General features: G+C 39.8%; 1 protein-coding gene across 1 annotated transcript in view; it reads right to left on the bottom strand.

The window, feature by feature from the left end:
- The window catches only part of MAPK1 (mitogen-activated protein kinase 1), a 37017-nt gene that overhangs the window by 8602 nt on the left and 6102 nt on the right, over positions 1–22313 (bottom strand). The window contains exons 2-6 of the mRNA XM_056334245.1: positions 11047–11229; positions 9136–9325; positions 3258–3374; positions 1539–1653; positions 841–972 (exon numbers count right to left, since the gene is read on the bottom strand). Of these exons, the coding sequence (XP_056190220.1) occupies positions 841–972; positions 1539–1653; positions 3258–3374; positions 9136–9325; positions 11047–11229 (737 nt within the window). The remainder of the gene's footprint in view (positions 1–840; positions 973–1538; positions 1654–3257; positions 3375–9135; positions 9326–11046; positions 11230–22313) is intronic.

Below are 22313 nucleotides of genomic sequence, written 5' to 3'. Positions count from 1 at the left end.
TGTTTCTCTCAACAATAAGGATAATCACCCTGCAGATAATCACATCTGCAGAAAACAGCTTTTACACGGTAGTTCAGTACCTGATCATATTCACGAAGAGTAAATTATCCTATCACTTTCAAAAAAACCAAAAAGTGACTTAACAGTTGTGTCAGAGCAAGCAGAAGAGCACTGTACTGTGCACACAACCACCCTAAAACTGTATGAAGTAGAATGTAAAAGGCAAGTTAATAGCCATCTAGCAAAACAAAATCACATACAGCCTTTGTGAAAGCCTTGTTACGAGAGGCAACGATCGTTACCTTCCTTGCAGTTATGGTAAGTGGAGCAAAAGTTATAAAAGCGTTTGTTAACCCATTCGATTTTAACCTTTCACACAGGGTAAGAAGCCACACTTCGGTATTACCCTGCTTGAGCTAGAGCTGACACATGGTTTGCACAAACTACACTGAGTTCAGCAAGAAGCAGCTCTCTCATATCTGACTTTAGAAACAAAGTTTCAAGATTTGTTTGATGCCTCTGTCAAAATCCAAAGCCTGTGTTCCGCACTTGAGTAATGTATGGTGCTCTCAAAGACTGTAAGAGGAGTCAGGATTTACGTTTTACATGTAAATTAAAGATCAAACACCGCAACACAATCTGAGTTACTGAAATTGCTTTAAAAAGATAAGCTAGTAGAGGGTTTCATGCTGGTTCATGATTTTATATTAGACTTATACTGCCGTTTTAAGGGACCTGCATGTTCTATTTCCAATATGGATAAAGATAAATTCTTAGGATGGTTTTAAAAATCCCACCCTGCCATTACTTTCTGATACAGTGTAATAGAGCATAAAATACCTTTGGGGTCAGCATTTGGAAACAGCCTGTTCCATGGTACCTTATTTTTGTGTGGTAGGGAAAGCAAGTAGTTTCTGGCCTTTAAATTTATTATACAATTCAAATCTTCTTGGGAAGGGGATCCAAGTATACCTAAAAAATACAAACAGTACTGCATTCTATGAAAAACACATTAAAACGGTTATATCACATTTGCTAAAACTCCATATTAAGACTGCTGGGAAGAAGATTTCAGACTACATGTTTTTAAGAGTACAGAATGCCTTAGAAACTTTAGACACCTTTAGTAAAAAGGTTTAAGTTACTTTTTCTTGTAAACAAATGCATTTGAGTTTTCTAATGATCAGTAATATGTTTAAAAGATCCCATTAAGTGGCACATCTATTGACATTTTTGCAAAAAGGTGACCTGGACCTAATAGTATATCTGAGCTTTTTTTAATTGTAAATTTATTTATTTTTAAACCACCTCCCCTGATGTAGTAAATAAATTCATAAATACCCTCTAGTTGGCCCCCAAATCAATTATTTGTTATAGAAATCACTGCAGAAATAACTCCAGGGAACAGATGATACACCTACAGATCCATACGTTATACAGTGGCCAACAAGGGAAGGAAACTAGCGACCAAGCCCAGTGTAGCTGATAAAGGTGGAGAGACAGACAGGTGTGGAAATGCTACTTCATATAAAGCTTACCAAGGATATGGTTAAGTTGGTCAAGGTAGTGTTTTCCTGGAAAGATAGGCCTGTTGGAGAGCATCTCTGCCAGAATACAGCCTACTGACCAGATGTCAATAGACTTGGTGTAACCCTGCAAGCAAAGGGAAAACACATTTTTGTCAAAGAAATTTTTGCATAATTGCAGCAACATGTTACTTCAGTGAATTGTGAAAGTGTACGCAAATAGGTTTTTTTTTTAGATGAGTCGTGCTTATTGAAGCCGTTTGGTTTTCTGTACAGAACGAAATAATTAAGAATTGTATATCAAAACACTGCTTTGAAGGGGTTGCAAGAACTGAAGTATGCAAGATCTGCTTTTCCAAAAGGATCCTCTAAGTTTAGCTGAACATATTACCAACTGCAAACTTTTGAGACTCCCTGATTTCATAGGAAATTTTAGTAAAGATGATGTGGGAAGGCCAACAACAGTAAATGGGATGTAAGAATGGAACAAGAGGCCATACTTTCATGCGTATGAATTGCCCGTGTCATGCATAAGAACAGGCTTTTATCCTGAAGCACACTAGTTACACCAGTGCCTGGGTAACGTGGGGCAAGTTTACCTCAAGAACCCCTGGCCCCATAAGCTCCCTGGCCTGACTGTCCCACACCCTGCTGCCCACTACCTCCCCCTCCCAACTAGCAGGGACCTTCCAACAATCGCTAGTAACTTTGCTGAATCCACAGCCACCTCGGCATTTGATCACCTAACCATTTGTTTTCAAGGCACTTGAATTCTAAAAGGAATCAGGCTATAGGCCAGGAAATTTAGGTGACCACCTCTTCATGGAACACACACAGTATTTTCTTGTAAAAGCTGCTGATGTAAAAGCAGCTGCTTGCAAAAGCTGCTGATAAATGTATGTGGATATCCAGAAATACGGTTAAATTGCCCTACGTTTATGGCCTTAATGTGAGTTTAATATACAAGAAGTAGCGGGGAAAAAAACCCCCTTGATTGCAGAGTTTACTATTTTCTAAAAGTGCATTAGACACGCTATTGCCAAAACAAATTAAACCCAACAACCGATGAAGCAGTAACCCAACAGAAACAGCAAAGTCTTCAAGGAATATAATAACACGCAGGTGCAGATGTCACATAGGTATTTTGCTAACAAGTGCACGGCTGTAGAAACTAATGCAAAGTTTATGAAAGGTACCCATTACCCACACCACACAGGGACTGGGTACACCTTCAAACAGCCGCAGAAAAACATAAGAATAATTCCAAGTATAAAAACCACAAAGGGATGATTTCATTAAGACTATGGGAATGCAATTCAGATTGACACACAACAAAGATCACAAGCCTTCAGCATCAGATGCACCCTCATTATACATTCTAAACCCAAATTAAGATGTCAAGATAACATTAAGGCAAAATTTGCAAGCCTTGATGAAGGAAGCAGTAAAATGCTCTTATTACTACTACTTCTGTCCTCCTCTGGAAAAGCATTTGATGGAAAGAAGTCTCATGACTGGCAAGGAATTGGACACATGGAACTCATGCCCACAATTACTCAGTTGTAGTGTCCAATAACTGTATCTGAAATCACCAATTTACTGCAAGCCAGCAGATGTACTGCAAATCCTTATCCTAAAAACATGGGAGCAGGGTAGGGGGGAAGCAAAACTGGTACTCCCAGGTGAACAACCAGCAACAGAAGCGCCATAGCAGCGCACCATGGTTCCTACCTTAGAATTCAGCATGATTTCAGGAGCCCTGTACCAACGCGTGGCCACATATTCTGTCAAGAATCCTGTGTGATCATGATCTGGATCTGCAACACGAGCCAGTCCGAAGTCACAAATCTGGTTTTAAAAGAAGAGAGAGAGAGAGAACACTAGGAGTATTAGATATACAGCTTCCAACACTTCACCCTATCCCAACCCATGACGTAACATCTACAAATACAGTGATGGTCACCTATATTTTTAGAAACAGGTTACTGCATAAAGGTTAAGGAAAATATTTTTCGTTAAGTATAACAAGTATCTGATTAGGCCACGGAGGGGCCAGGAAGAATAAGATTTGGGGGAGAGAAGGGCGGGGGTGGAAATTTCTTGGTGCACAATTTATGTTCCACTATGGGCTTATGTAACACCTTCTCTGCCAGACAGGTGACAAGATACACTGCTCCAACTTGTTATTAGAAATTTACAAAAAAAAAAAAAAAGAGAGAGAGAGAAAGATACTAAGGTTTCCAAAAAAACCAAAATTATCAACGAACACATTTGTAGCAAAGTTCAATACCCCTTTTTACAAAAGCTACCATCACAACTGCATCTTTGCACAAGAACCATCCTACCCAGTCATGAGATAATGGTAGACCGGAGAGATTATAGGTTGCTGAAGGAAGTATGAGCTTCAAAAAACCCCAAAACCAAAAAAACACAGGAAAGTATTTCTGAACCCTGTATCAGGAAAAAAGTTTTATCTAACCATGAAAAGAAAAATAAACTGATCTAGTGAGTTCAGCAAAAAGGAAAAAGTGTTTTTATCTATACACTGGTAAGAAGGCTCCACAGCTTTCTAAGCTATTTTAGTGTCCTCTCTCCAGAGAGAAATTAAGAAAACTGAAAATGTGCAGTGTTCTAAGTACAGCAGCTGTTCCTTTCCTACCTTCCAAAAGGTAAATGGCAAGCTTGTTGAGTGGTACATTACACACATCCACATGCTTTTGCTACCACCAAACAAATACCAGTTTATGATAATTATCAAGTTCCACACAAAGTGCATTTGCATGAAAGAGTATGTACTCTCAGGAAAACACAGCATCAGATGTAGGAGTGGCAAACAGGAGGTTCCTCTGATGCCGTTTGATGATACATCTGATGATGGTTTGTAATAGTTACTCTTTGACAGTTAATTGTGGACACTGATTATATTAAAAATGTGGAGTAAAAGTATGTTGTAGTCAATAAAGACTGTAATGGACAATCCTATCAAACCCGCAGAAACCTCACTGTACCCTGGCAACCTACTCCTTTGCCTTCCTGGGGGGGCAGCCTGCGAACAGTTGATAGGTCAGCTAAGGAAGAAGTGATGCAGCTGCCTAAAGGCTACATCTGAAAGATGAGATTCAGCAGCTGGCTGTCACACAGGACTGAGGAAAAGGCAGTGATGACATTCATGAGCCAGGCTGCATGGGATGACTCCTCTGACTTCGGCTACATATTAAATCAGCACAAATAACCAGAAGAGCCTCCTGTGAAGACAGTTTATGGACTTCAGAATATAATGTGCAGGCAGGCAAAACTGTTGTAATCTCTTCCTCCTAACCTCAGAAAAAAGCTACATTAGACTATAGGCAAGGAGACTTAACCAGAATTCTAATACCACACCTAAGCAAAGTGCTATGATCTGTTATTACTAAGACAAAAGAAGACAGACACTCTGGTCCACAATAAGGAGAAAGAACTGAATTACAGTGTCTGTGAATCTCCCAACTCAAACAGAAAAATGCTCATGGGATGGAAAGGAAGATTAACGACAAAGAGAGCTCATTAAAATGTCAAAGAGCCCCTGCTGACTAGAGCAGGAACAGGTTAAGCAGAAAAGAAGAAACACCATTAGTGAGAAAGGCATCAAGGTTGAAGCTGCATGAAAGAGGCTTTTGGCTGTGCGCAGTGTGTTCAGCAGCTGCAGAGCTGACCAGGAGCATTAGCAGGGCAGAATAAAAGAGAAGCTGGAGGGGCCAAGCATTCTGCCTGAGCTCCCAGGCGCTGGGGCCCAAGCACAGACTGACTGCACCCTGGTGAGGGCAGAGAGTTGCCCTGTGGCAAGTTAACAGTGGAACGCAGTTACCAAAGCAGCTACCCTATTTAGGGCTGGGCGAGGAAACTGCGAGTCCACTATGCCTGTTAAAATAATTGGTGAAAGTCAAAGCACCAGAAGGAGGTAGGCTTCTCGGTCAGAACTAGAACAGAAGAATCTGTGAGAGCAACACAATGACAGGCAAACATTTCTTGGCATTTTGACATAGTCATAGCACAGAATAAAAAAACTACATAATGGAAGACCCAGGTATGTCAGTCAGTGCTTCATGCCTTGGAGCGACAGAACAGACACTACCAAGAGCAAAGGAATGACTTCCCCACTAAATAAATAAATAGTCAGCATCCTATTTATACATTTAGCTTCCACTTCTCGAAAACAACGTTCTTGTAATCAGTATCAGGTATGCTTTGCTTTGCCTTTTGTTGTTTTTTGGGGTTTTTTTCCCTTTTAAACAGAGATGGCTTAAAATCAGATGAAGCTATCAAGCAGACAGGAAGATTTATGAGGATCACATACATATGACATTCACAAAGCAAATGAAATGACACTCAGCAGTGCACCTACTATACTGAAATATGTGAAGTTGGATCGTTCAGTAGCCTCTGTGTGTGTGTGTTTGTATAAAAAGAAAAGGAGAGGCTTCCATTAAGTTTAGTTGTCAGTGGTAAGATGACATTTGAAACAAGTTATGTCTCTAGAGGAACTGATAAAATCCTGAAACAATAACTTGCAGTTTTCCTCAAAAACCCCTTTCTCATCTCTTTTTTGTCAAGCCAATTGAGGTATCTAACAATGCTTGGATGTCTAATACTTGGGAGTATTCACTATGTAGATAGAAAAGCACAACTTATAAATAATATTGCTATAATGTGTTAACGTTCCAACCAAGTCAAAGGAGTAGATTCTCAGCTAGGGTAAGCTGGTACACTGAAGACACTAGTTGAGAATCTGTTCAAAACTACTTTGACCTCATTTTCTGAAATACTAATGCCACTGGCCTAGGAAAATTATATGGTATTGGGAGTTTTTATGTAACTTATTTCGTTTACAGAACTGTAAAACAGGTCAAACTGTTGGATGCAGATAATAATGAAAGCATGTGAAAGTATTTCTAAAAATGTTAGATACTGTTTCCTGCCTGTATACATTAAGTTCCTTCATGGAAAGATGCCGAGCTGCAAAAGAGAAGACCAGTATCTTCACCACCCAGGACTCTCACTGGAGAGAGATCCCAAGCTAGCAGTTTTCATGGACTCTCAAATCTAACCTTTCACTGAAAATGCGTAACAAGAGGCAGCAGGTAGGTGGAAGGATGTGCTTTCACGAGCTTTCACTCACTATGTGGTAAGTCGTATTTAAGGTCTCATTTAACTCTGTAGCATATACTAAGGAAACAGAAACAGCTTTAGGTTCTGCACTTCTGCCCTGAGCATTTCAGCTGCTTAGGACAAGCTACAGGATTCACAGACAAACTGTGTCAATAAAGACTTCTAACACATCTTTCCTGGAAATGGAATCTACTATGATCCAGAGGTCAAGATCATGTCTAAAGGGAAAAGAAAGAAGGAGCTCTTGCTACAACCTGTAGTACTCTGAGCTCCAGAAAAGATCAACAGCTTGCTCTCATAACGCCATTAAAGAAAGAAGCTAACGGCATTACCACTGAAGATGAACAACCTTTCTATTTTCCTCCTTCCGAAAGTGTGATTAAGTTGTTCATTTTCACAGTATGCTGTGTTTTGAGTTTATGTACAATAACCAACTGTGTAAGCACACACACATACAGAGCTGACACACAGACTTGCAGAATGGCCCTAAAAGAAACTAGTGAGTACAAGTTCAGCATTCATCCAACAAGGCCTAACATGCACTAGTTTTCTCACCAATTCTGTTGTTTTAAAGCTTATGTGTGGTATTAATACAGCACCAGAGTTCCCTTTAGGTTATGAAGAAGCATATGCTCTGTCACGCAGACTACCGTATTCTGCACTAGGAAGCACATATTGCAGTGGCACGCTGCTTTTAAAATGTTATAAATATAATGTGAACTTAGTGAACACTGTTACAATTTATTATTTTGCCATACAGTGAGCTTACGGTCTTTTTCATGACCATCTTACTCATGTTAAAACATTGCCTTTTATTTTTTTATTGCCTTTAATTGCACATAGCACAGAGCTACGCTCATACTGTTCTTTTCTACTTCTATCACACAGTCGTCATAGACTCTACTCCATTTTTTTCATGAACGGGTTAATGCCTCGAAGCCATCTGATGTAATAACAGCTGCTGAAATCCCATAGCAGGAGTCAGAGGTGACTGGTCCAGCAGCACCGTGCATTAGGAAAAGCTGACAAGTAGCGATGGGAATGTAAAGCAAACTGATCACATAGCCAGTATTTAGAATGAACCAGCATCTGAAAAGCAAGGACTTTTCTTGGAATTGTGACAAACTTGTATGGCCAACAACTGGTTTGCATTTTTAATAAGTTATTTTTGTTTTGCTTGGGTGTTTTTTTTAATGAGAAAGCTAGAGCTACTTTAAAAAACAAAGTGTAATTAGGTGCAACACAGTATGCAACACAGTTGTACCACGTCAGATCAAAGTAATGTAAGCTCCATAATCTCGCTCCATCGGCGGCCAACAGCATACACGTAATGCAGTGTGTAAAAGGGAACATACTCCAGTGCTGCTCTACTAGTCCCTCTCATCTTCCACGGATTTGCCACCTTGAGACTCTTATCCCGAGGCAGCAGCACTCAATAGCTGCTGCTTCTACTCACTTGCTTGGTGTTTTTCTAAGTCACACCATCTGTAGCACCTACAGTGCTCTGTGGTACCAAATTCCACAGCTCAACAATGCTGCACGTTAACTACTACGCCTTCACACTCTGACCATGCCACCTGCTCCTTTCATTCCCCCCTCCAGCCTTTTTAATAGGTAAAAACAGTGAACAACTGCTCTCTGCTCACCCTCCCTAGGCGTAACAATTTTATCACATTCTACTGTGTTCTTTCTTTTCCTCAAGCACTACCTGCCAGCAGAGGAGACCTAAGCTAAACAGTTCTTTCTGATACAGAGAGAGGTACCGTGAAGCGCCGGTCTCATTTTAAAAAGGTATCATAGGGAGAAGTGTGGTAACTATGATCACACAGAACTGAAGACTCAAACCCAACAAAGTTGTAGAATGGCATGTTTTCTGTTTTATTCTCTATTTCTGTTCTAATTCTTCACACTTGGTTTGCTTTACTGAATGCCGCTAAGCATTGAGCTGACATTTTCCAAGAGCTACAACACCTCTAAGATCATCCTTCTGTAGTATTAACTAGTACAGAGCCCATCATGGGAAATGTAAATTAGGATGTTCTCTTAAGTAATTGCTGTGCATTTAATCAGCACTGCATTTCACATGCAATTTTAGCTGCCCACTAATAGGAAGTCCTTTTCCAACAATGAATAATAAACAGTTTAAACAGAGAAACTATGACTTAAAATACACAGTTTTAAGTTTACTTTCTAGGTAAATACAGTTCTGCTTCAGGTAAATATTTTCACTTAAGGGCTATTTCAAAGTCAGCCTCCAGATGGAAACAGCAAGGGACTCATTAAAATAGTGTAAGAGCAAGTTCTTAGTCACTCAAATCTTAATTATTTTATCAAAACTACTAATGCTTTGGCAATTGTTCCAGGATGAAAATCACATTAATCCCCAAACAAAACCACACTCCTGACTATAGCAGGTACTTTACAAAGACCATGGGAGCAAAATTTGTAAGAAATTTCAACTAACCTTGAGATCACAAGTGGTGTTAAGCAGCAAATTGGAAGGTTTGAGGTCGCGATGAAGCACGTTGGCTGAATGGATATATTTTAACCCTCTCAGAATCTGGTAAAGGAAATAACAAATGTGGTCGTTGCTGAGGTGTTGAGTCTTTAAGAGCTTGTAAAGATCTGTCTCCATAAGATCTTGCACAATGTATCTGTGAGGCATCAGATGTAAGGCAGCAAAACAAACGGGGTGTCAGGTTATACAACAACATACAGTACCCAACGAAATGTCTGTAGCAATTTTCCTCTCTTTGTCTGCTTGATGACAATTACAAAATTATGTAGCCGCTCCCTGATTTACAAGTTTTTAATCAAATCGATCCTGTTACATGATGCAGCCCTTTACAGAATTAACAGGCATCAGCACGTGGCCCTCTCAAATTCATCACCATAAACCTCTTTTTTTATATTAGAGCCTGATTTTTATTGGAACCTTAATATGATCAGATTCCTACCCTGGCTGACAAGAAATAAAGACTGGTTTCCAGTTTAATGACTAATAAGCTTCCAAGATACTTACTTCCAGTTGCATAAAAGCATGAAGGTAGAAGATCTGATCATTTCTGATCAGTCTTCTCTGCCACCTCTCCACTTCAAAAATTCAGCTGCTCTTCTCCTTTACTATAATATTTGTTATGCTAAATTGAACAGAGCAGGCCTTTGCTTACCAAAATTAAAACCTAGTATTTTCAGTCAGATGATTTTTTTTTTTCCGCCCTAAGACCGGAACAAACAAAAAAAAGAGCTTTTTTTCTGCTTTGGCAAGAATAAGTTAAGTACAATTTTCTCCCCCTTAACTCAATTTGGCTGCAAAGCCCTTGGGGGTGTAGTTCCATGATCACTTTTCACTGAAACAGGATTTAGTGCAAACACACTACTATTGCCATTCCAGCTGGCGTTCCCAGCCTCTCCTCTGGACGTTCAGACTGGATCACACAGCTGGGGTGTCTTTTTGGAGGCAGCACACGCTTACATCAGTCAAACTGGCCACAGAAACGGAACCTCGGAACGCTACATTGGACCGATTGAACTCCAATAATATATCGATAATTTACAAAGTGAAAACATTCAACAGATTCAATTCAGTTTCTGCCTGCATGCACTTACACCTGTTATGGGACAGACACCTGCCAAGACCTGCAAAACTAGCAGGAACCTGCGCACACGGACTTGCTAAGCTGTGGCTGACTCTAACCGAGCCCTTCTATCTCAGGCAGAGTCGCCCGACTAAGACTATTCTCATGTTAGATATCCACATGAAGTTGTATCTAAACAAAGCCAAGTTTCCCACAGAAGAACAATTAGTGTAACAGAAAGGACAGTTTTGCATATATTAACCAAGAAGGTTTACCTGCCCACGTGCAGTTTCAGACTTTTCACATATGCAGGAAGCACTGCAGAGCTGGGTGCTGTGCTTTGCTGTACGGTTACACCCGCCCCCCACCCCCCAGGTGTATCCATTCTGTTCTTTACTGACATTGTAGACAACTAACAGCAGAGTCTGGTCATTTTATTTTCTCCTCAAAGCAATCAGTTCTAACAGCAGCTCTGTTAAAAGCAAATACAGTTTCAGGATTAAGCGACTACATTAAATCATCTCTACAACGTTGAGTTCTTTGTCTTGGAAGACAGAAATGAACATGTATTTTCTTTCCTGAAAAAGAACAAATAAAACTAGTGTTCACCTACTTATCAAATCTATCTATGTATCTATAAACCAATAAAATGCTATGAACTTCCCTTTCAATTTACAGTAATAAAAGTTGGCTTTTATTAAAACTTACTAGGGAAGAGAATGAAAAGGAAGAAATAAAAGAGTTGGCGGCAGCCATCACTAACTATGCAGAAAAAACTTAAAACTTTGAAAGGATACACATCTTTCATTTGTTCAATAGTCGGAGCTCTGATAATATCATTTATTCCAATAATATTCTCATGCCTGAAGCGCAGTAGGATCTTAATCTCTCTCAGAGTTCTCTGGCAGTATGTCTGATGCTCAAAGGGACTGATTTTCTTTATAGCAACTCGAACTTTGTTGACGTTATCATAGGCAGAACTAGAAGAGAATCAGCAACGTTAGTTATAAGGAATATTACATTCATTCAATTCAGAAAGCAAAAATGTGAATTCAACTGAATATAGGGGCAGAACATGTTCTACATTTATTTTTATCAAATGCAGAGAGGTGACAGCAGCACATATCTTTTAGTTTGATAAACAGACCAAATATTGTTGTTCTATCACCGGCCTATTTGAGTATCATTAAGTCCTTAGTTCCAACCGCATCGACAGCCTGCTGATTCTCAGGTACCTGAACAAAGAAAGAAGTACTCCTCGTCTTTATCAGCCTGTGGAACAAACAAGTTTGAGCCTTTTTCTATAGGCTGTTAATCAAGAAGAAGTTTAAGAGAAAAAGTTCATCTGGAGTTAGCCCATTCACTTTGGGGTGCAGAAAAGCCTTCAGAAATCAACTTCCAAGCAGCAAAATTCCACGTCCTCTAACTCATGTGAGTAATTTCAATTGTCACCACCTCTTCCTCCTCCATTGAGTTACACTGTTGGCACCTCCACGAAAAACAGACATGGAAGAACAAAAGGGATGAAAAATTTGTGAAAACACCTTTCCAAGTTCAATTCCAAAGATAAAAGAGTTCAAGAGAAAGACTGTATGTGACCCCACATGAAGCAAACGCAAGCAGCAGCATGATGAGGTAATAGGTGATTGTGACCCACGTTAACGAACACACTGGCTGCTACATTTACAGGACCGTCACTGCAGAGGCTCAGAACAGCATTCCCAGCTACACCAACAACGCAGCCTCGGCGTTTCCGTTCAAAATGCCTACACCTTTACGAAGAATATCACAGCCTGAGCCTAATAAAAAGGCTCAGCAAAACACATAATCTTCTAAAATTTGGACTTGCATTATTATTTAGTGAAAATGTTGTGAATCCTTACAAATTTTAAGACATTTTCTATGGTATAGCTTATACGAATGACAAAGATCTCATTATAACTTCTCTTTGTATTAAAAGTACATGGTAATTTAATTAGAATTTAAATGTACATATATGATTCTTGTTCCTTTCAAATTTCTTCATCCTTACTACTATATTGTTTGGAAGTTAAAGAACAATCAAGCCTACATTTAAACATCTGTTAGCCTCGATATTTCCTATAACAATATAAACATAATAGACAAACAGGGTTTACATACTACCTGTTTTCTATAATCAAGTCCCAGAACATTCTTTGAAATGCTCTTAATTGGCCTTACTCTGCTGAGATGTCCAGGTATCTGGTGATCAGATAAAGCAGAATGAACCACGAAAATCCAATTAGAAAAGGAGATCGAAAAGGAACTCAAATGCCTGGCCACATCAAGGTCCTTCTACTGCTAAGCAGAGTTACGGCGCAACATGGTGTTTGTGAGACAGTATCGTTACCACTGTATACAAAAGGGTTTAACATTTCTCACTTTCATTATGAAAAATGACATTGAATTTGTGCCGCCAGTAAGATTTCCATACACCTCATGCATATGCAGTGGCACCCTTTTTGCATGATTTTTCCACAGAATCCCTTTGACCTGTCTGCATCCGTAACTCCAGTCTGTAACCACAGACCGACTGCACAATTTATTCGCCTCTAGAAACACTGAACTCAAATGCTCCATAGGGTGCTTTGGAATTCCACATACTAAGCAAGTCCTCATTACAACTGTTGCTATTACATATGTATAGATAACACATTAGCAGATCCTAAGTCCCAAAATAGATAATAACAAAGTGCCATAAGTGGAACTTGGCATAGCCTTCAAGAGCACTTGGTCTACAGTAATTTTCTTAGTTAATCAGTTAGTGAACCACCTGCAGTGTTTACAATATACCAGTAAGGCAAGTCACAAGCAGAAAACAAAACTAGAAATAATGTTGAAGCACAAGGAACCTGCATTTGGGAGAGAAATGAAAGAATCCTATGGACCATTTTATCATTATAAACAAACCTCCTACCTCCTTCTTTGTATTGACTTAAGCTTACTATTTTTTCTCCCACAATGCAGAATCTTTCTTCCTTTCAGACTACTGGACAGCAGCAGCTATGCAGAGCAGAAAAAGGCAAAAATGTCAGTATTTGTAAATTGATGATGCTTAAATAAAAGTTCCTAATCTCTTACATTATTTGTTAGATGTCTAAGTTATTGCTTCTCAAGCCAAGGCTGGTTATTGATGAAAACCTGCATCTTTCCTTGTACAGATTCAATGAACCTGAGTAAATCAATTAAGTATGCCGATATTTCCTCTCTTATAGCTGTTTCACTTACAGGTCTTGAAGCATTTTCTTAGCAAAAGGTTTATGCTGTTACTTAAAAAAGGATGGGTAATTTTGCTTTCAGATGGTTCAACTATAAAGCACATGATTCAGTGTGGAAAAAAAAGCTGACTATTTGCAGGAAAGATGCAATCAATTTCCTCTCCAGTGCATACTCTGCATGCAGTCATTTTTCTGTTCCTATCAGAAGATCTCACCACACTACTGTAGCTAAGCATGCACCGCTGTTACCGCTGCAACGCCTCAGCTAAGGAGGGCACAACTGAAATACTACCTAGTTGAAACATTAAAAGGGACGCTGGATTTATTTCTGTTGTCACACTTTCTGAAACAGGAGCTTTTCGGTAACTTGATTAAACATGTGAAAGATTATCTCAATTCCTATGAGCGAGAAGCTAATCATACAAGTAGTGAGTACGCTTGCTTATGCATAGTATTTCAAATGTGGTGCATACTTCAGGTACACAGCAAATCCGTATCACAAAAGTTAACACCATTTCACATTCTCCATCACAGCCCCCAAAGCCAATACAGCTTTGAGTAATCTCTGCGACCCAGTGCTTTTTCAATTTGACACATGCTACAGAAAACTGTAAAAGCTACATATTAGAGTGAACTTCAGTAGAACCGAAGAGTCATGTGTCCTCTCATGCATATATGCTACGATCAGACACACATTTGGCCTATGGAGCCATACAGCAGTATCTATTTCACTACCTAGGAAACACTGTAAACTGACAAAATTGGGTCAGACTGAACCATTTCCCAAAGCTTTCCCTGCTCCTCACTATCTCCATCCAACTGCTACCTGCCACCAGCACCAGATTTACCCACTCCTCTCCAGAACGCTGCTGAAGGAATGTGCTGCTCATACACAACGCCCATTTGTAGTGTTCGCAAATGAAACAGCTATAAAAAGTGCAAATCCAAACCCTCGATGCATTAACTCACTGCAGTTAATATAACAGCTTATCACTTAACACAGGATTCATCTTGCTTAGCCTCAGCTAGAATTAAGAGATCTAATTTTATGACTAATAGTCACCTGTGCTCCCCCTACAGTCCAGAAAGGAACAGCTCCACGTACACATTCCATCCACCACCCAGCACATCCTAAATTTACATTATTTGTGTTCTGGAAGCGCTGTCCCAGTGTGCATGGCCTAACCTAGTTGTCTACACTGTCAGCTGCCACTAGACCTCACAACAACTGTTTGTATTTTCACCAAGGCAGTTAACTGGGACACCTTCTAAGGGCAAGAACCTTCCATTATCTACTTTTTTTCCGGAGAAAATAAATATTTGTAAAGTGGGAACAACAGTCCACATACAAACAATTTTTAGAGTGCTAATTTATAGCTTTTGGGTTCTAATCCTTAACCACAGGCACCAGTGACTACACACAGAACTTTCCCTTTAACAGTCATTGTGTTACTCACTTTGTGATTAATCTAGTTACTGACACTTTAAATATTGAGAAGGATTTATTTCCAGCCCAGTGATGTGCAGCTTCACAAGCTGATGCAACCATTCAGCTGTGAGCGCTATTTATCTGTAATGTGATAAATTTAAATATAGATTTTGCAACTGCCCAACTCCAGTATACACAACATTATTCCTGTCGCAAGCTGCGATTACCACCCTGTGACAACCTGCAGTAGCACCATTGTTTGGATACTTCTAAAGCACCACGTGAAAATCAACATGAGCTGTAGCAGTACAGTTTATCATTCCTAATATTAACCATCTTGTAAATACGTAACAAAAGTTTTGACTAAGTCAAATGCCTTGCACAGCCGTACAAAATAAACAAACGAGCATTTATAACCCAACAAGCTGCACGACACAACTTTCAAAGCCAGTGTTTTATCCTTCTACTTCCCCGGTACCAGCTTCCTTTCTAACAAGCAGCCCAGGGTGGGGCTGCTCCCAAATGCAGTGACCAGCAAGTGCCCGCAGTGCCTGAGCTGCCTGCAGACTACAGAACACAGCAGCTAATTGCTCAGAGGAACCTCTGACACGTCCCTCTCCCATTAACTCCTTCTCGAGGAAGGAAAGCTTTTCACCAGGCCGACCGGGACAAGTGCCAACACTGAGCTCCTTCTCCCCACAATGGCTGCTGCATGTTCTTCCATCCATTTCTATTCTTCACATGTTTCATTTCAGAGCAGAGCTGGAACAAGTGAGAGCATGCTGCAGCTGCCGGGAGGAAAGAAGCCAGCTCCTGGCAATAGTTGCATCCCACAGAGGGCTGTTTCTTCATATAACCATTGAAAAACAACTGCCTACTCTGTCGGCATCCCCCATCCTCAGTGCACTCCTTGCCATGCCGCCTGAAGGCTCGCCCCACCATGGGATATTCTTCCAGCACTCTGAGGATTATTCACCTTACGGCTGTTTTACAGGCTGCTCTCAGCATATGCATATACATACATACAGAAATACACAACGCTACCGGCAAACATCCTAATTTGAAGTTTAAAAGGGATATTTTATCATAGCTTTGTGTTGCTGTGGAAACAAGATTCCAAGGGCATATCCAGGGATAAGAATCTCTCTGAAATACTGAATAATTCTGCTTGCAACTAGGAGAGGAAAGGCAAAAATAATTCCCAGCAAACAAGCTGATCTGTGAAGATCTTTAATCTTTCCACTCAGCCTACATTTAGCTCAATCACGGACATTTCTACAGTGCTGACATTTACCAAGTTACAACACAAATAGCTTATACTTATTTTTAAGACTGCTGTAAGTAAAATAACGCAGTATTATGGTAAGAGTAATAACCAGCAGTACCGTAACAGGCTGTTTGCTACAATTTTCAGTGGTGGGGGAAGGTGGTGTTATGGGTGCGGATTTGTGGAGGGGACTGTTGTTGGGTTTTGTTTTGGTTTTTTTTTTATAAAAAAAAACGTCCCCAAACCAACTAGTCAGATTATTAACCCCTTCAGAGTCTTCAGAATAATTAGGTTTTAGTTCTAGATTAAAATATAGGGAGCAGCTGTAGCGTATTATTGTTTTACCGAAAAGACTGGAAAAAGGATAGAAGCAGTCAAAGACAGCTGCAGATTTGAGAACATGGAGAAATGTGTCATTTTTATATGACTGAATATACTTTTTGCCCCCAACTGTAAACACCTACATTTACTAGAAATATTATGAATAAATGGAACAAAGTCTCAAATATTTTTTAAGTATATTATTCATTAGACATTTTTTTATCAGCACTAACTTACAGATCAGCATCTGGTTTAAAAGGAATACACGCCTATTTAATACGAAGATATATTTGCCTTGTTTTAACAGACCCCAGTTTATGAAAAGACAGCCCATGCCTCACTGGGAGTTTGGTTTGCTTTATTAGCTTCCTGTAGAAGAGGTTCTCAATAAGAGAACATCTCCCAGGCTTCTCAGCTGTGAATTCAGGACACAAACTATAGAAACACAAGGGCACCTTAATATGCTTCTACTTTTCTCCATTAAAGATTTAGTTTTACAAATTAATTCCTACCATGTAGTAAAGTCAGTAGACCCATGAAAATGGAGAACTACCGAAATATCAGATTCTTAAAAAACAACAAAAAAAACCCCACCAGAACAAAAAACTCACCCTGAAGGCTCTAGTTGCTTTTCAAGCTACAAAATTTTACAATAACCAAGTACCACTTTTTTCATCCTGTTCTGAGGGACAGAAGTCAAACCAGTCATCATTCAGCACTCTTGAATTATCTGTTGGTATGCTACAGGCACTCCCCATTGATTATTAAAACACAGCTGTATGTATTATCTTCTCAATCTCTGGGAAACACATATAAGCACTAATAGCTTATAAAGAGGCCAGAAAACTTTAATTCAAACTGAAATACTTCAGAGTAAGCTTAGACACAAGAATTACGTGCTGAATCACCAAAAGCTTAGTGTTTGAGAAGTGGACCTCATCAGTGTCAGAAAACTACCTGACGCTGTGAACTACAGGATGAGCTCAGATTTAGCTGAAGTCTTGTTTTTGTCAGGGAAAGAAAGAGAATACACACTGCTGTGACACACAGCTGCCCGCAGATGCTGAAACTGACAATTTCTCCCCATTTTCTGGCACCTCATGCTACAAAAATGGCAGCAGAGGAAGACAGCAACAAGAGAATATTGAAATAAATATACAGTAGATGCAATCCAATTTGCAGTAGTATTAATCTGGCCCTAGCTGAAAACTCCTAATTGCATGCTATCTGAAAACCCTGATTTTGTTTTAGTGTCATTTTGGGGTTTTTTAAGTAGTTTTTCATTCGTCAGGATTCTAGTATCAGTAGATAGATTATTGCTTTGGGGCTAAGAAAATACGAATCCCTGTTTCTAAACTTTTTATCATGACCCCTCCGCAAAGCAACTGTCATACTTTACAAACTCCTCTTGAGTTTATCCATATCCTTTCTCTGCTGCTCATCAACAAATGATCACTACAATGGTTTTGTTTTTATTATAGAAAATATCTAAACAAACTATTTTTTGTTTGTCTTATAAAGTTGATTTTTGTTCTTTTCCAGTAAGGGGGAAAATAAATACAATTTCTAAGTCAGCATCCTTTATTTTAGCACAAATCCACGGCAAAGTGCCCAAGTAATGACAGCAGATTGCTCTGTGATGTTGTTAGTTAACCTCTGAGGCTTACTGGGTCAGAAAATAACCTTCACCTTTACCACCTACTTTTTCAGCCACCTTTCTCATAACATTCAAAATCAATCCTAATATTAAAAAGTTTCTGGTACAATTATGCCAAGTCTTTCCTCTCATGACAAAAGTGAGTAATTACTCATAAGCAATTTTACTCTTTGGCATTTTCTGATCTACTACAGGTTATTGCCCTTCACACCACAAATTTTTAAGGCTCTTTTGTAATCTCCCATAGGAGATCTGTTTTCAGATATCTAATTCTATTAGGTTACAAAGGCATAACTTTATTTTTCAGAATTTGAAAGGCTGAATCTGATGAAACCTTCCAAAGCATTACAATTTTAAACTATTTACTATGCACATAATAACAACTTAATAGTTTAATTCCTTAGATCACTCCTAGTATTTTGAAAACAAAAAGCTAGTCATGCAAAATGGAGTCTGTTAAATAAATTACTTTTGCCAGCAGCTCAGTCAATTCATAATCCCGGGTGTGGCAGAACAGATGATTTATGTTTTGTTAGCACCTACTAAGCAGAACTATGAAAAGCAGCAATTGTAGAACTACACCTAAACATTAGTATTGGAAAACCATTAGCTACTTCACCCAAGGTTCTGTACTATTTGGCTAAAGATGTCATTTAATTTCATGGTGTTCTGATCTATCTTGGTTGTTGGGGCTGGGGCGGGGCAGGGATCACTTCTCTCAATCTCTTTGAATATATATTTTTTGTTCCTATACCTTAAGCTACGAAGCATGGTGACTTCAAATCATCATATGTGCCTACTCCATGTGACTTCAGTTCAAGTTGGTCTTCAGAAAACAGACAACTCTTACATCTCAGTATTTCATCTGCTTCTTGCCTTCCCACTTATCCTCCCCATTTCAGAGGTTTACAGGTTCTCTGCTGCCAATACTTCCTTTGATAGCATCCATGCCAAATTTAATACTTAGACTAACTTCACTATTACGTCTAAAGGCCCCTTGGCTAACTGCAAAATAACCCCCTCACTCCAAAAGCATGTACTGCTTTTAATAAGATACAATATTAAATATCACTGCCTTTCTTCTCTATATATAAACTTAAAGACAATTCCTGCAGGAATCAATTTCAGGGTAAAGCTGTAAAGAGCCTGACAACATCCGAGACAAGACAACCTAAGGGCTCGGTGAACTGAAAGGAGTGGTTGTGGTTCACACTTTGTTGTGCCTGACAACCCTGCCCCTTTCTCACTTTCTTGGCTGGGGCTGTGCCTTTCTTTGTGCCACTTCGGAGAACTGAAGCAGCTCGAAGTCAGTGCAGCTTATGAACAGGAACAGTAAAGAAGTCTTCACCTGTACAGTCCTATTCCCTTTCTGTGTCACATGTTTTCTGAAGGAACTTTTCAGTTAAATCAGTTTTCCAACCCAGCTAACTACAGCTGTGCAAGCATCGGATGAAGGACCTGAGGCACGGCAGGCCAGGCACAGCCTGCGATCAGCACAAGGCAGTTATGGAAACCACACTGCCATGAAAACCCAACCTCTGCGCATGTGCGGATGAAGCACCGACTTCCTCCTCCTGGGCTTATGGCTTCTCAAGAGGCAACAAAAAGCCACTAAGACAGGGAGGACAGGCCAGGTACACAACCAACATTACTCCAGAACCTGGAAAACACCCCCACCCCTAGCAGCAAAGCAGGCTCCTCAAACCAGTGTAGGAAACTTTTCCCCTTTCCTAGAGAGGGGGGAGAGGCACCACCAGAGGGCTGTAAGTGCTAATGGTGTCAACAAATCCCCCAACATGGTGTACTCTTTTGTCTAGTAAGGTTCTGATTTCACTTATATCCCAAATACTCCTAAAATCAGCTTTAGAGAAAGGAAAAAAATGCAAGATCCAGAAAACTACTATATTTTTCAGTAATTAACTTATTTGATTCCACAATATAAACCTTCAGAAGAGAGAGTTCACAGTGTTTCACCCCAACCGAAAATAAAGAAGTAAACTGCTGAACAAAATCAATCGTGCATACTTAGAAGCAGAGGTTTTCCTAAACCTGCTGGAACATCAGTGCAAAATGAAAACTATCAAAAAGCACTAGAGAAAGAGAGCTCATTGCTACCGTCCACCCTGCCACAGGTAGTTCAGTATTCCACCAGGAAAACACAACAAAACAGAAAAACCAAACTGCCAGCACTGAGCATGCATCTCGCCACTATCAGAAGTAACTCCCCTTCAGTATCAGCTTACAAGGCATTTGTTGCATGGTTTTTCCATCTTTTTCAAAAGCCATGCCAACAGTAAACCCCTGACCCTCAACGTATTAACAGCTTTGTATTTTATTCTGACAGGGTCACAGCATAAAGACATGTTGGCTACTGTACTAAAAGGAAGATACTTCACAATTAGGAAACACTCAGAAAAATCCAGTATAAAAGTCCGCCTGAATGTCATTTGGGGTACTTTCCACCATCCACATCCCAATAAAACCGGGTACATTCCAGACTGAAGCAGTTTGAGGAGCAGAGCACTGATCTGCAGTGCTCAAATGGCTTCAAGTTTTACTTGGGACCCATCAGCAATATTTGGTGGAGCAAACTGCCTTCCCTCCAAACAGGTGAGAAGTAAGGTACTGTAGTGACAGCTGTTATTTTTAAGAGAAACTGCAAAACTAAGTAATTGCATATTATAAATAGTAAGCCTAATTGCAAGTTGCTGGTAGTTAAAACATACTCACAACACAGATGAATTACTTTCTACCATGTAACAAAAACCTCTCATTTACATTCTAATCACCACAGAGCATTTCAGTATTTTACAAAAATTCTCTCAAAATAAAAAAGAACTTCCAAGAGAAGGGATTTTCCCTTAACAGAACTTAGGTTGTTGTGATTTTTGGTACTGTGAAACAAGATAGTACAAACACATGCACAGCTCGGTTAAGAAGTGGACTGTCATAAAGATGCTGCTCAAATCAACAGAACAGCATTTCTGTAAAGCATTTGTACAAGGTAGATAATACATCACACACACACACACACAAATCAGAATTTCCCCCACCGCTGACAGGCAGCTGGGCCTGGGGAGGCACGCAGCAGCCGCCTAGCAGCATCCCTGCCTGCAGGCAGCCAGGGCACAGCGGAGAGCAGTCCCTTCTGCCCGGGACATGAGGCTGCCTCTGCGCCAGCTCTCGCCCAGTGGAAAGGGTGGAGACAGGAATGTTCTCCGAAACAGAAACCGACCTGCTGCGCACCGATGAAGTACAAGAAATCTCATCTTGCCAAATTACCTACGAATACCTCATCAAATAACCCCATCTGAATTAAAGACATTTATTACTACTTGGATCTGATTAACCTACCTGGTCAAAGCTGATAAACTAATGCGTATGTGGCTTTTAATGTACCTTGCAAAAAGGTGAGTTTGAGAATAGCTTCTTTATATGCCCAAAAGTTGTAATAACGCAAAGGGAAATAAGCTCCCTTCTGAAAAAGATTCATTCACAAGCAAACAACTCTTTAAAAACTGACCTAGCAATTAATAGAATCTGGAACTCACCTGAAACAAAACAAACTACACTTTGCTGCACTTCACATACACTATTAGTTTAATTTACCTTACACACAGTAAAATAAGTTACATTCTAAAAATAGGTTTAGGGCTCCATATGCTTTGAGCTGTTTGAGAATCAAAATCAAATAGATTTGAAATCACTTAATAAAATGTTGTGGAGGTTGGGGTTTTTTTCCAAGACATTATTTAAAATTGCCTAAAATGCCTCACTTTAAGTTCAAGTATTTTCTGTATCACCAGAACAATGTCCAACTTCACGCATCAGCAGCACCTGATCACAGCAATGAGGCTAACCACAGACCCGGCTGTGTTATTAAGTGCATAGCCAGCAGGTCAAGGAAAGTGACTACTGTTGTGAGGCCGCATCTGGAATACTGCGTCCAGCCTTCCTCTCTCCCAGTACTGGAGCAAGTCCAGCAGAAAACCATTGGGATGCGGGATGCACAGGAGGCTGAAGAACATGACATACAAGTAAAAAAAAAAAAAAAAAAAAAAAAAAAGGAGAAAACGAAAACTGGGTTTGTATAGGCTAGGAGGGGGGGAAAGGGGGTGGGGAGGAGGATTGGAAAGCATCTAATTTCTCTT

The sequence above is a fragment of the Falco biarmicus genome, chromosome 1 (assembly GCF_023638135.1).
Source record: "Falco biarmicus isolate bFalBia1 chromosome 1, bFalBia1.pri, whole genome shotgun sequence".
Classification (NCBI taxonomy): Eukaryota; Metazoa; Chordata; class Aves; order Falconiformes; family Falconidae; genus Falco; species Falco biarmicus.
This window is presented reverse-complemented; position numbering and strand designations above follow the sequence as displayed.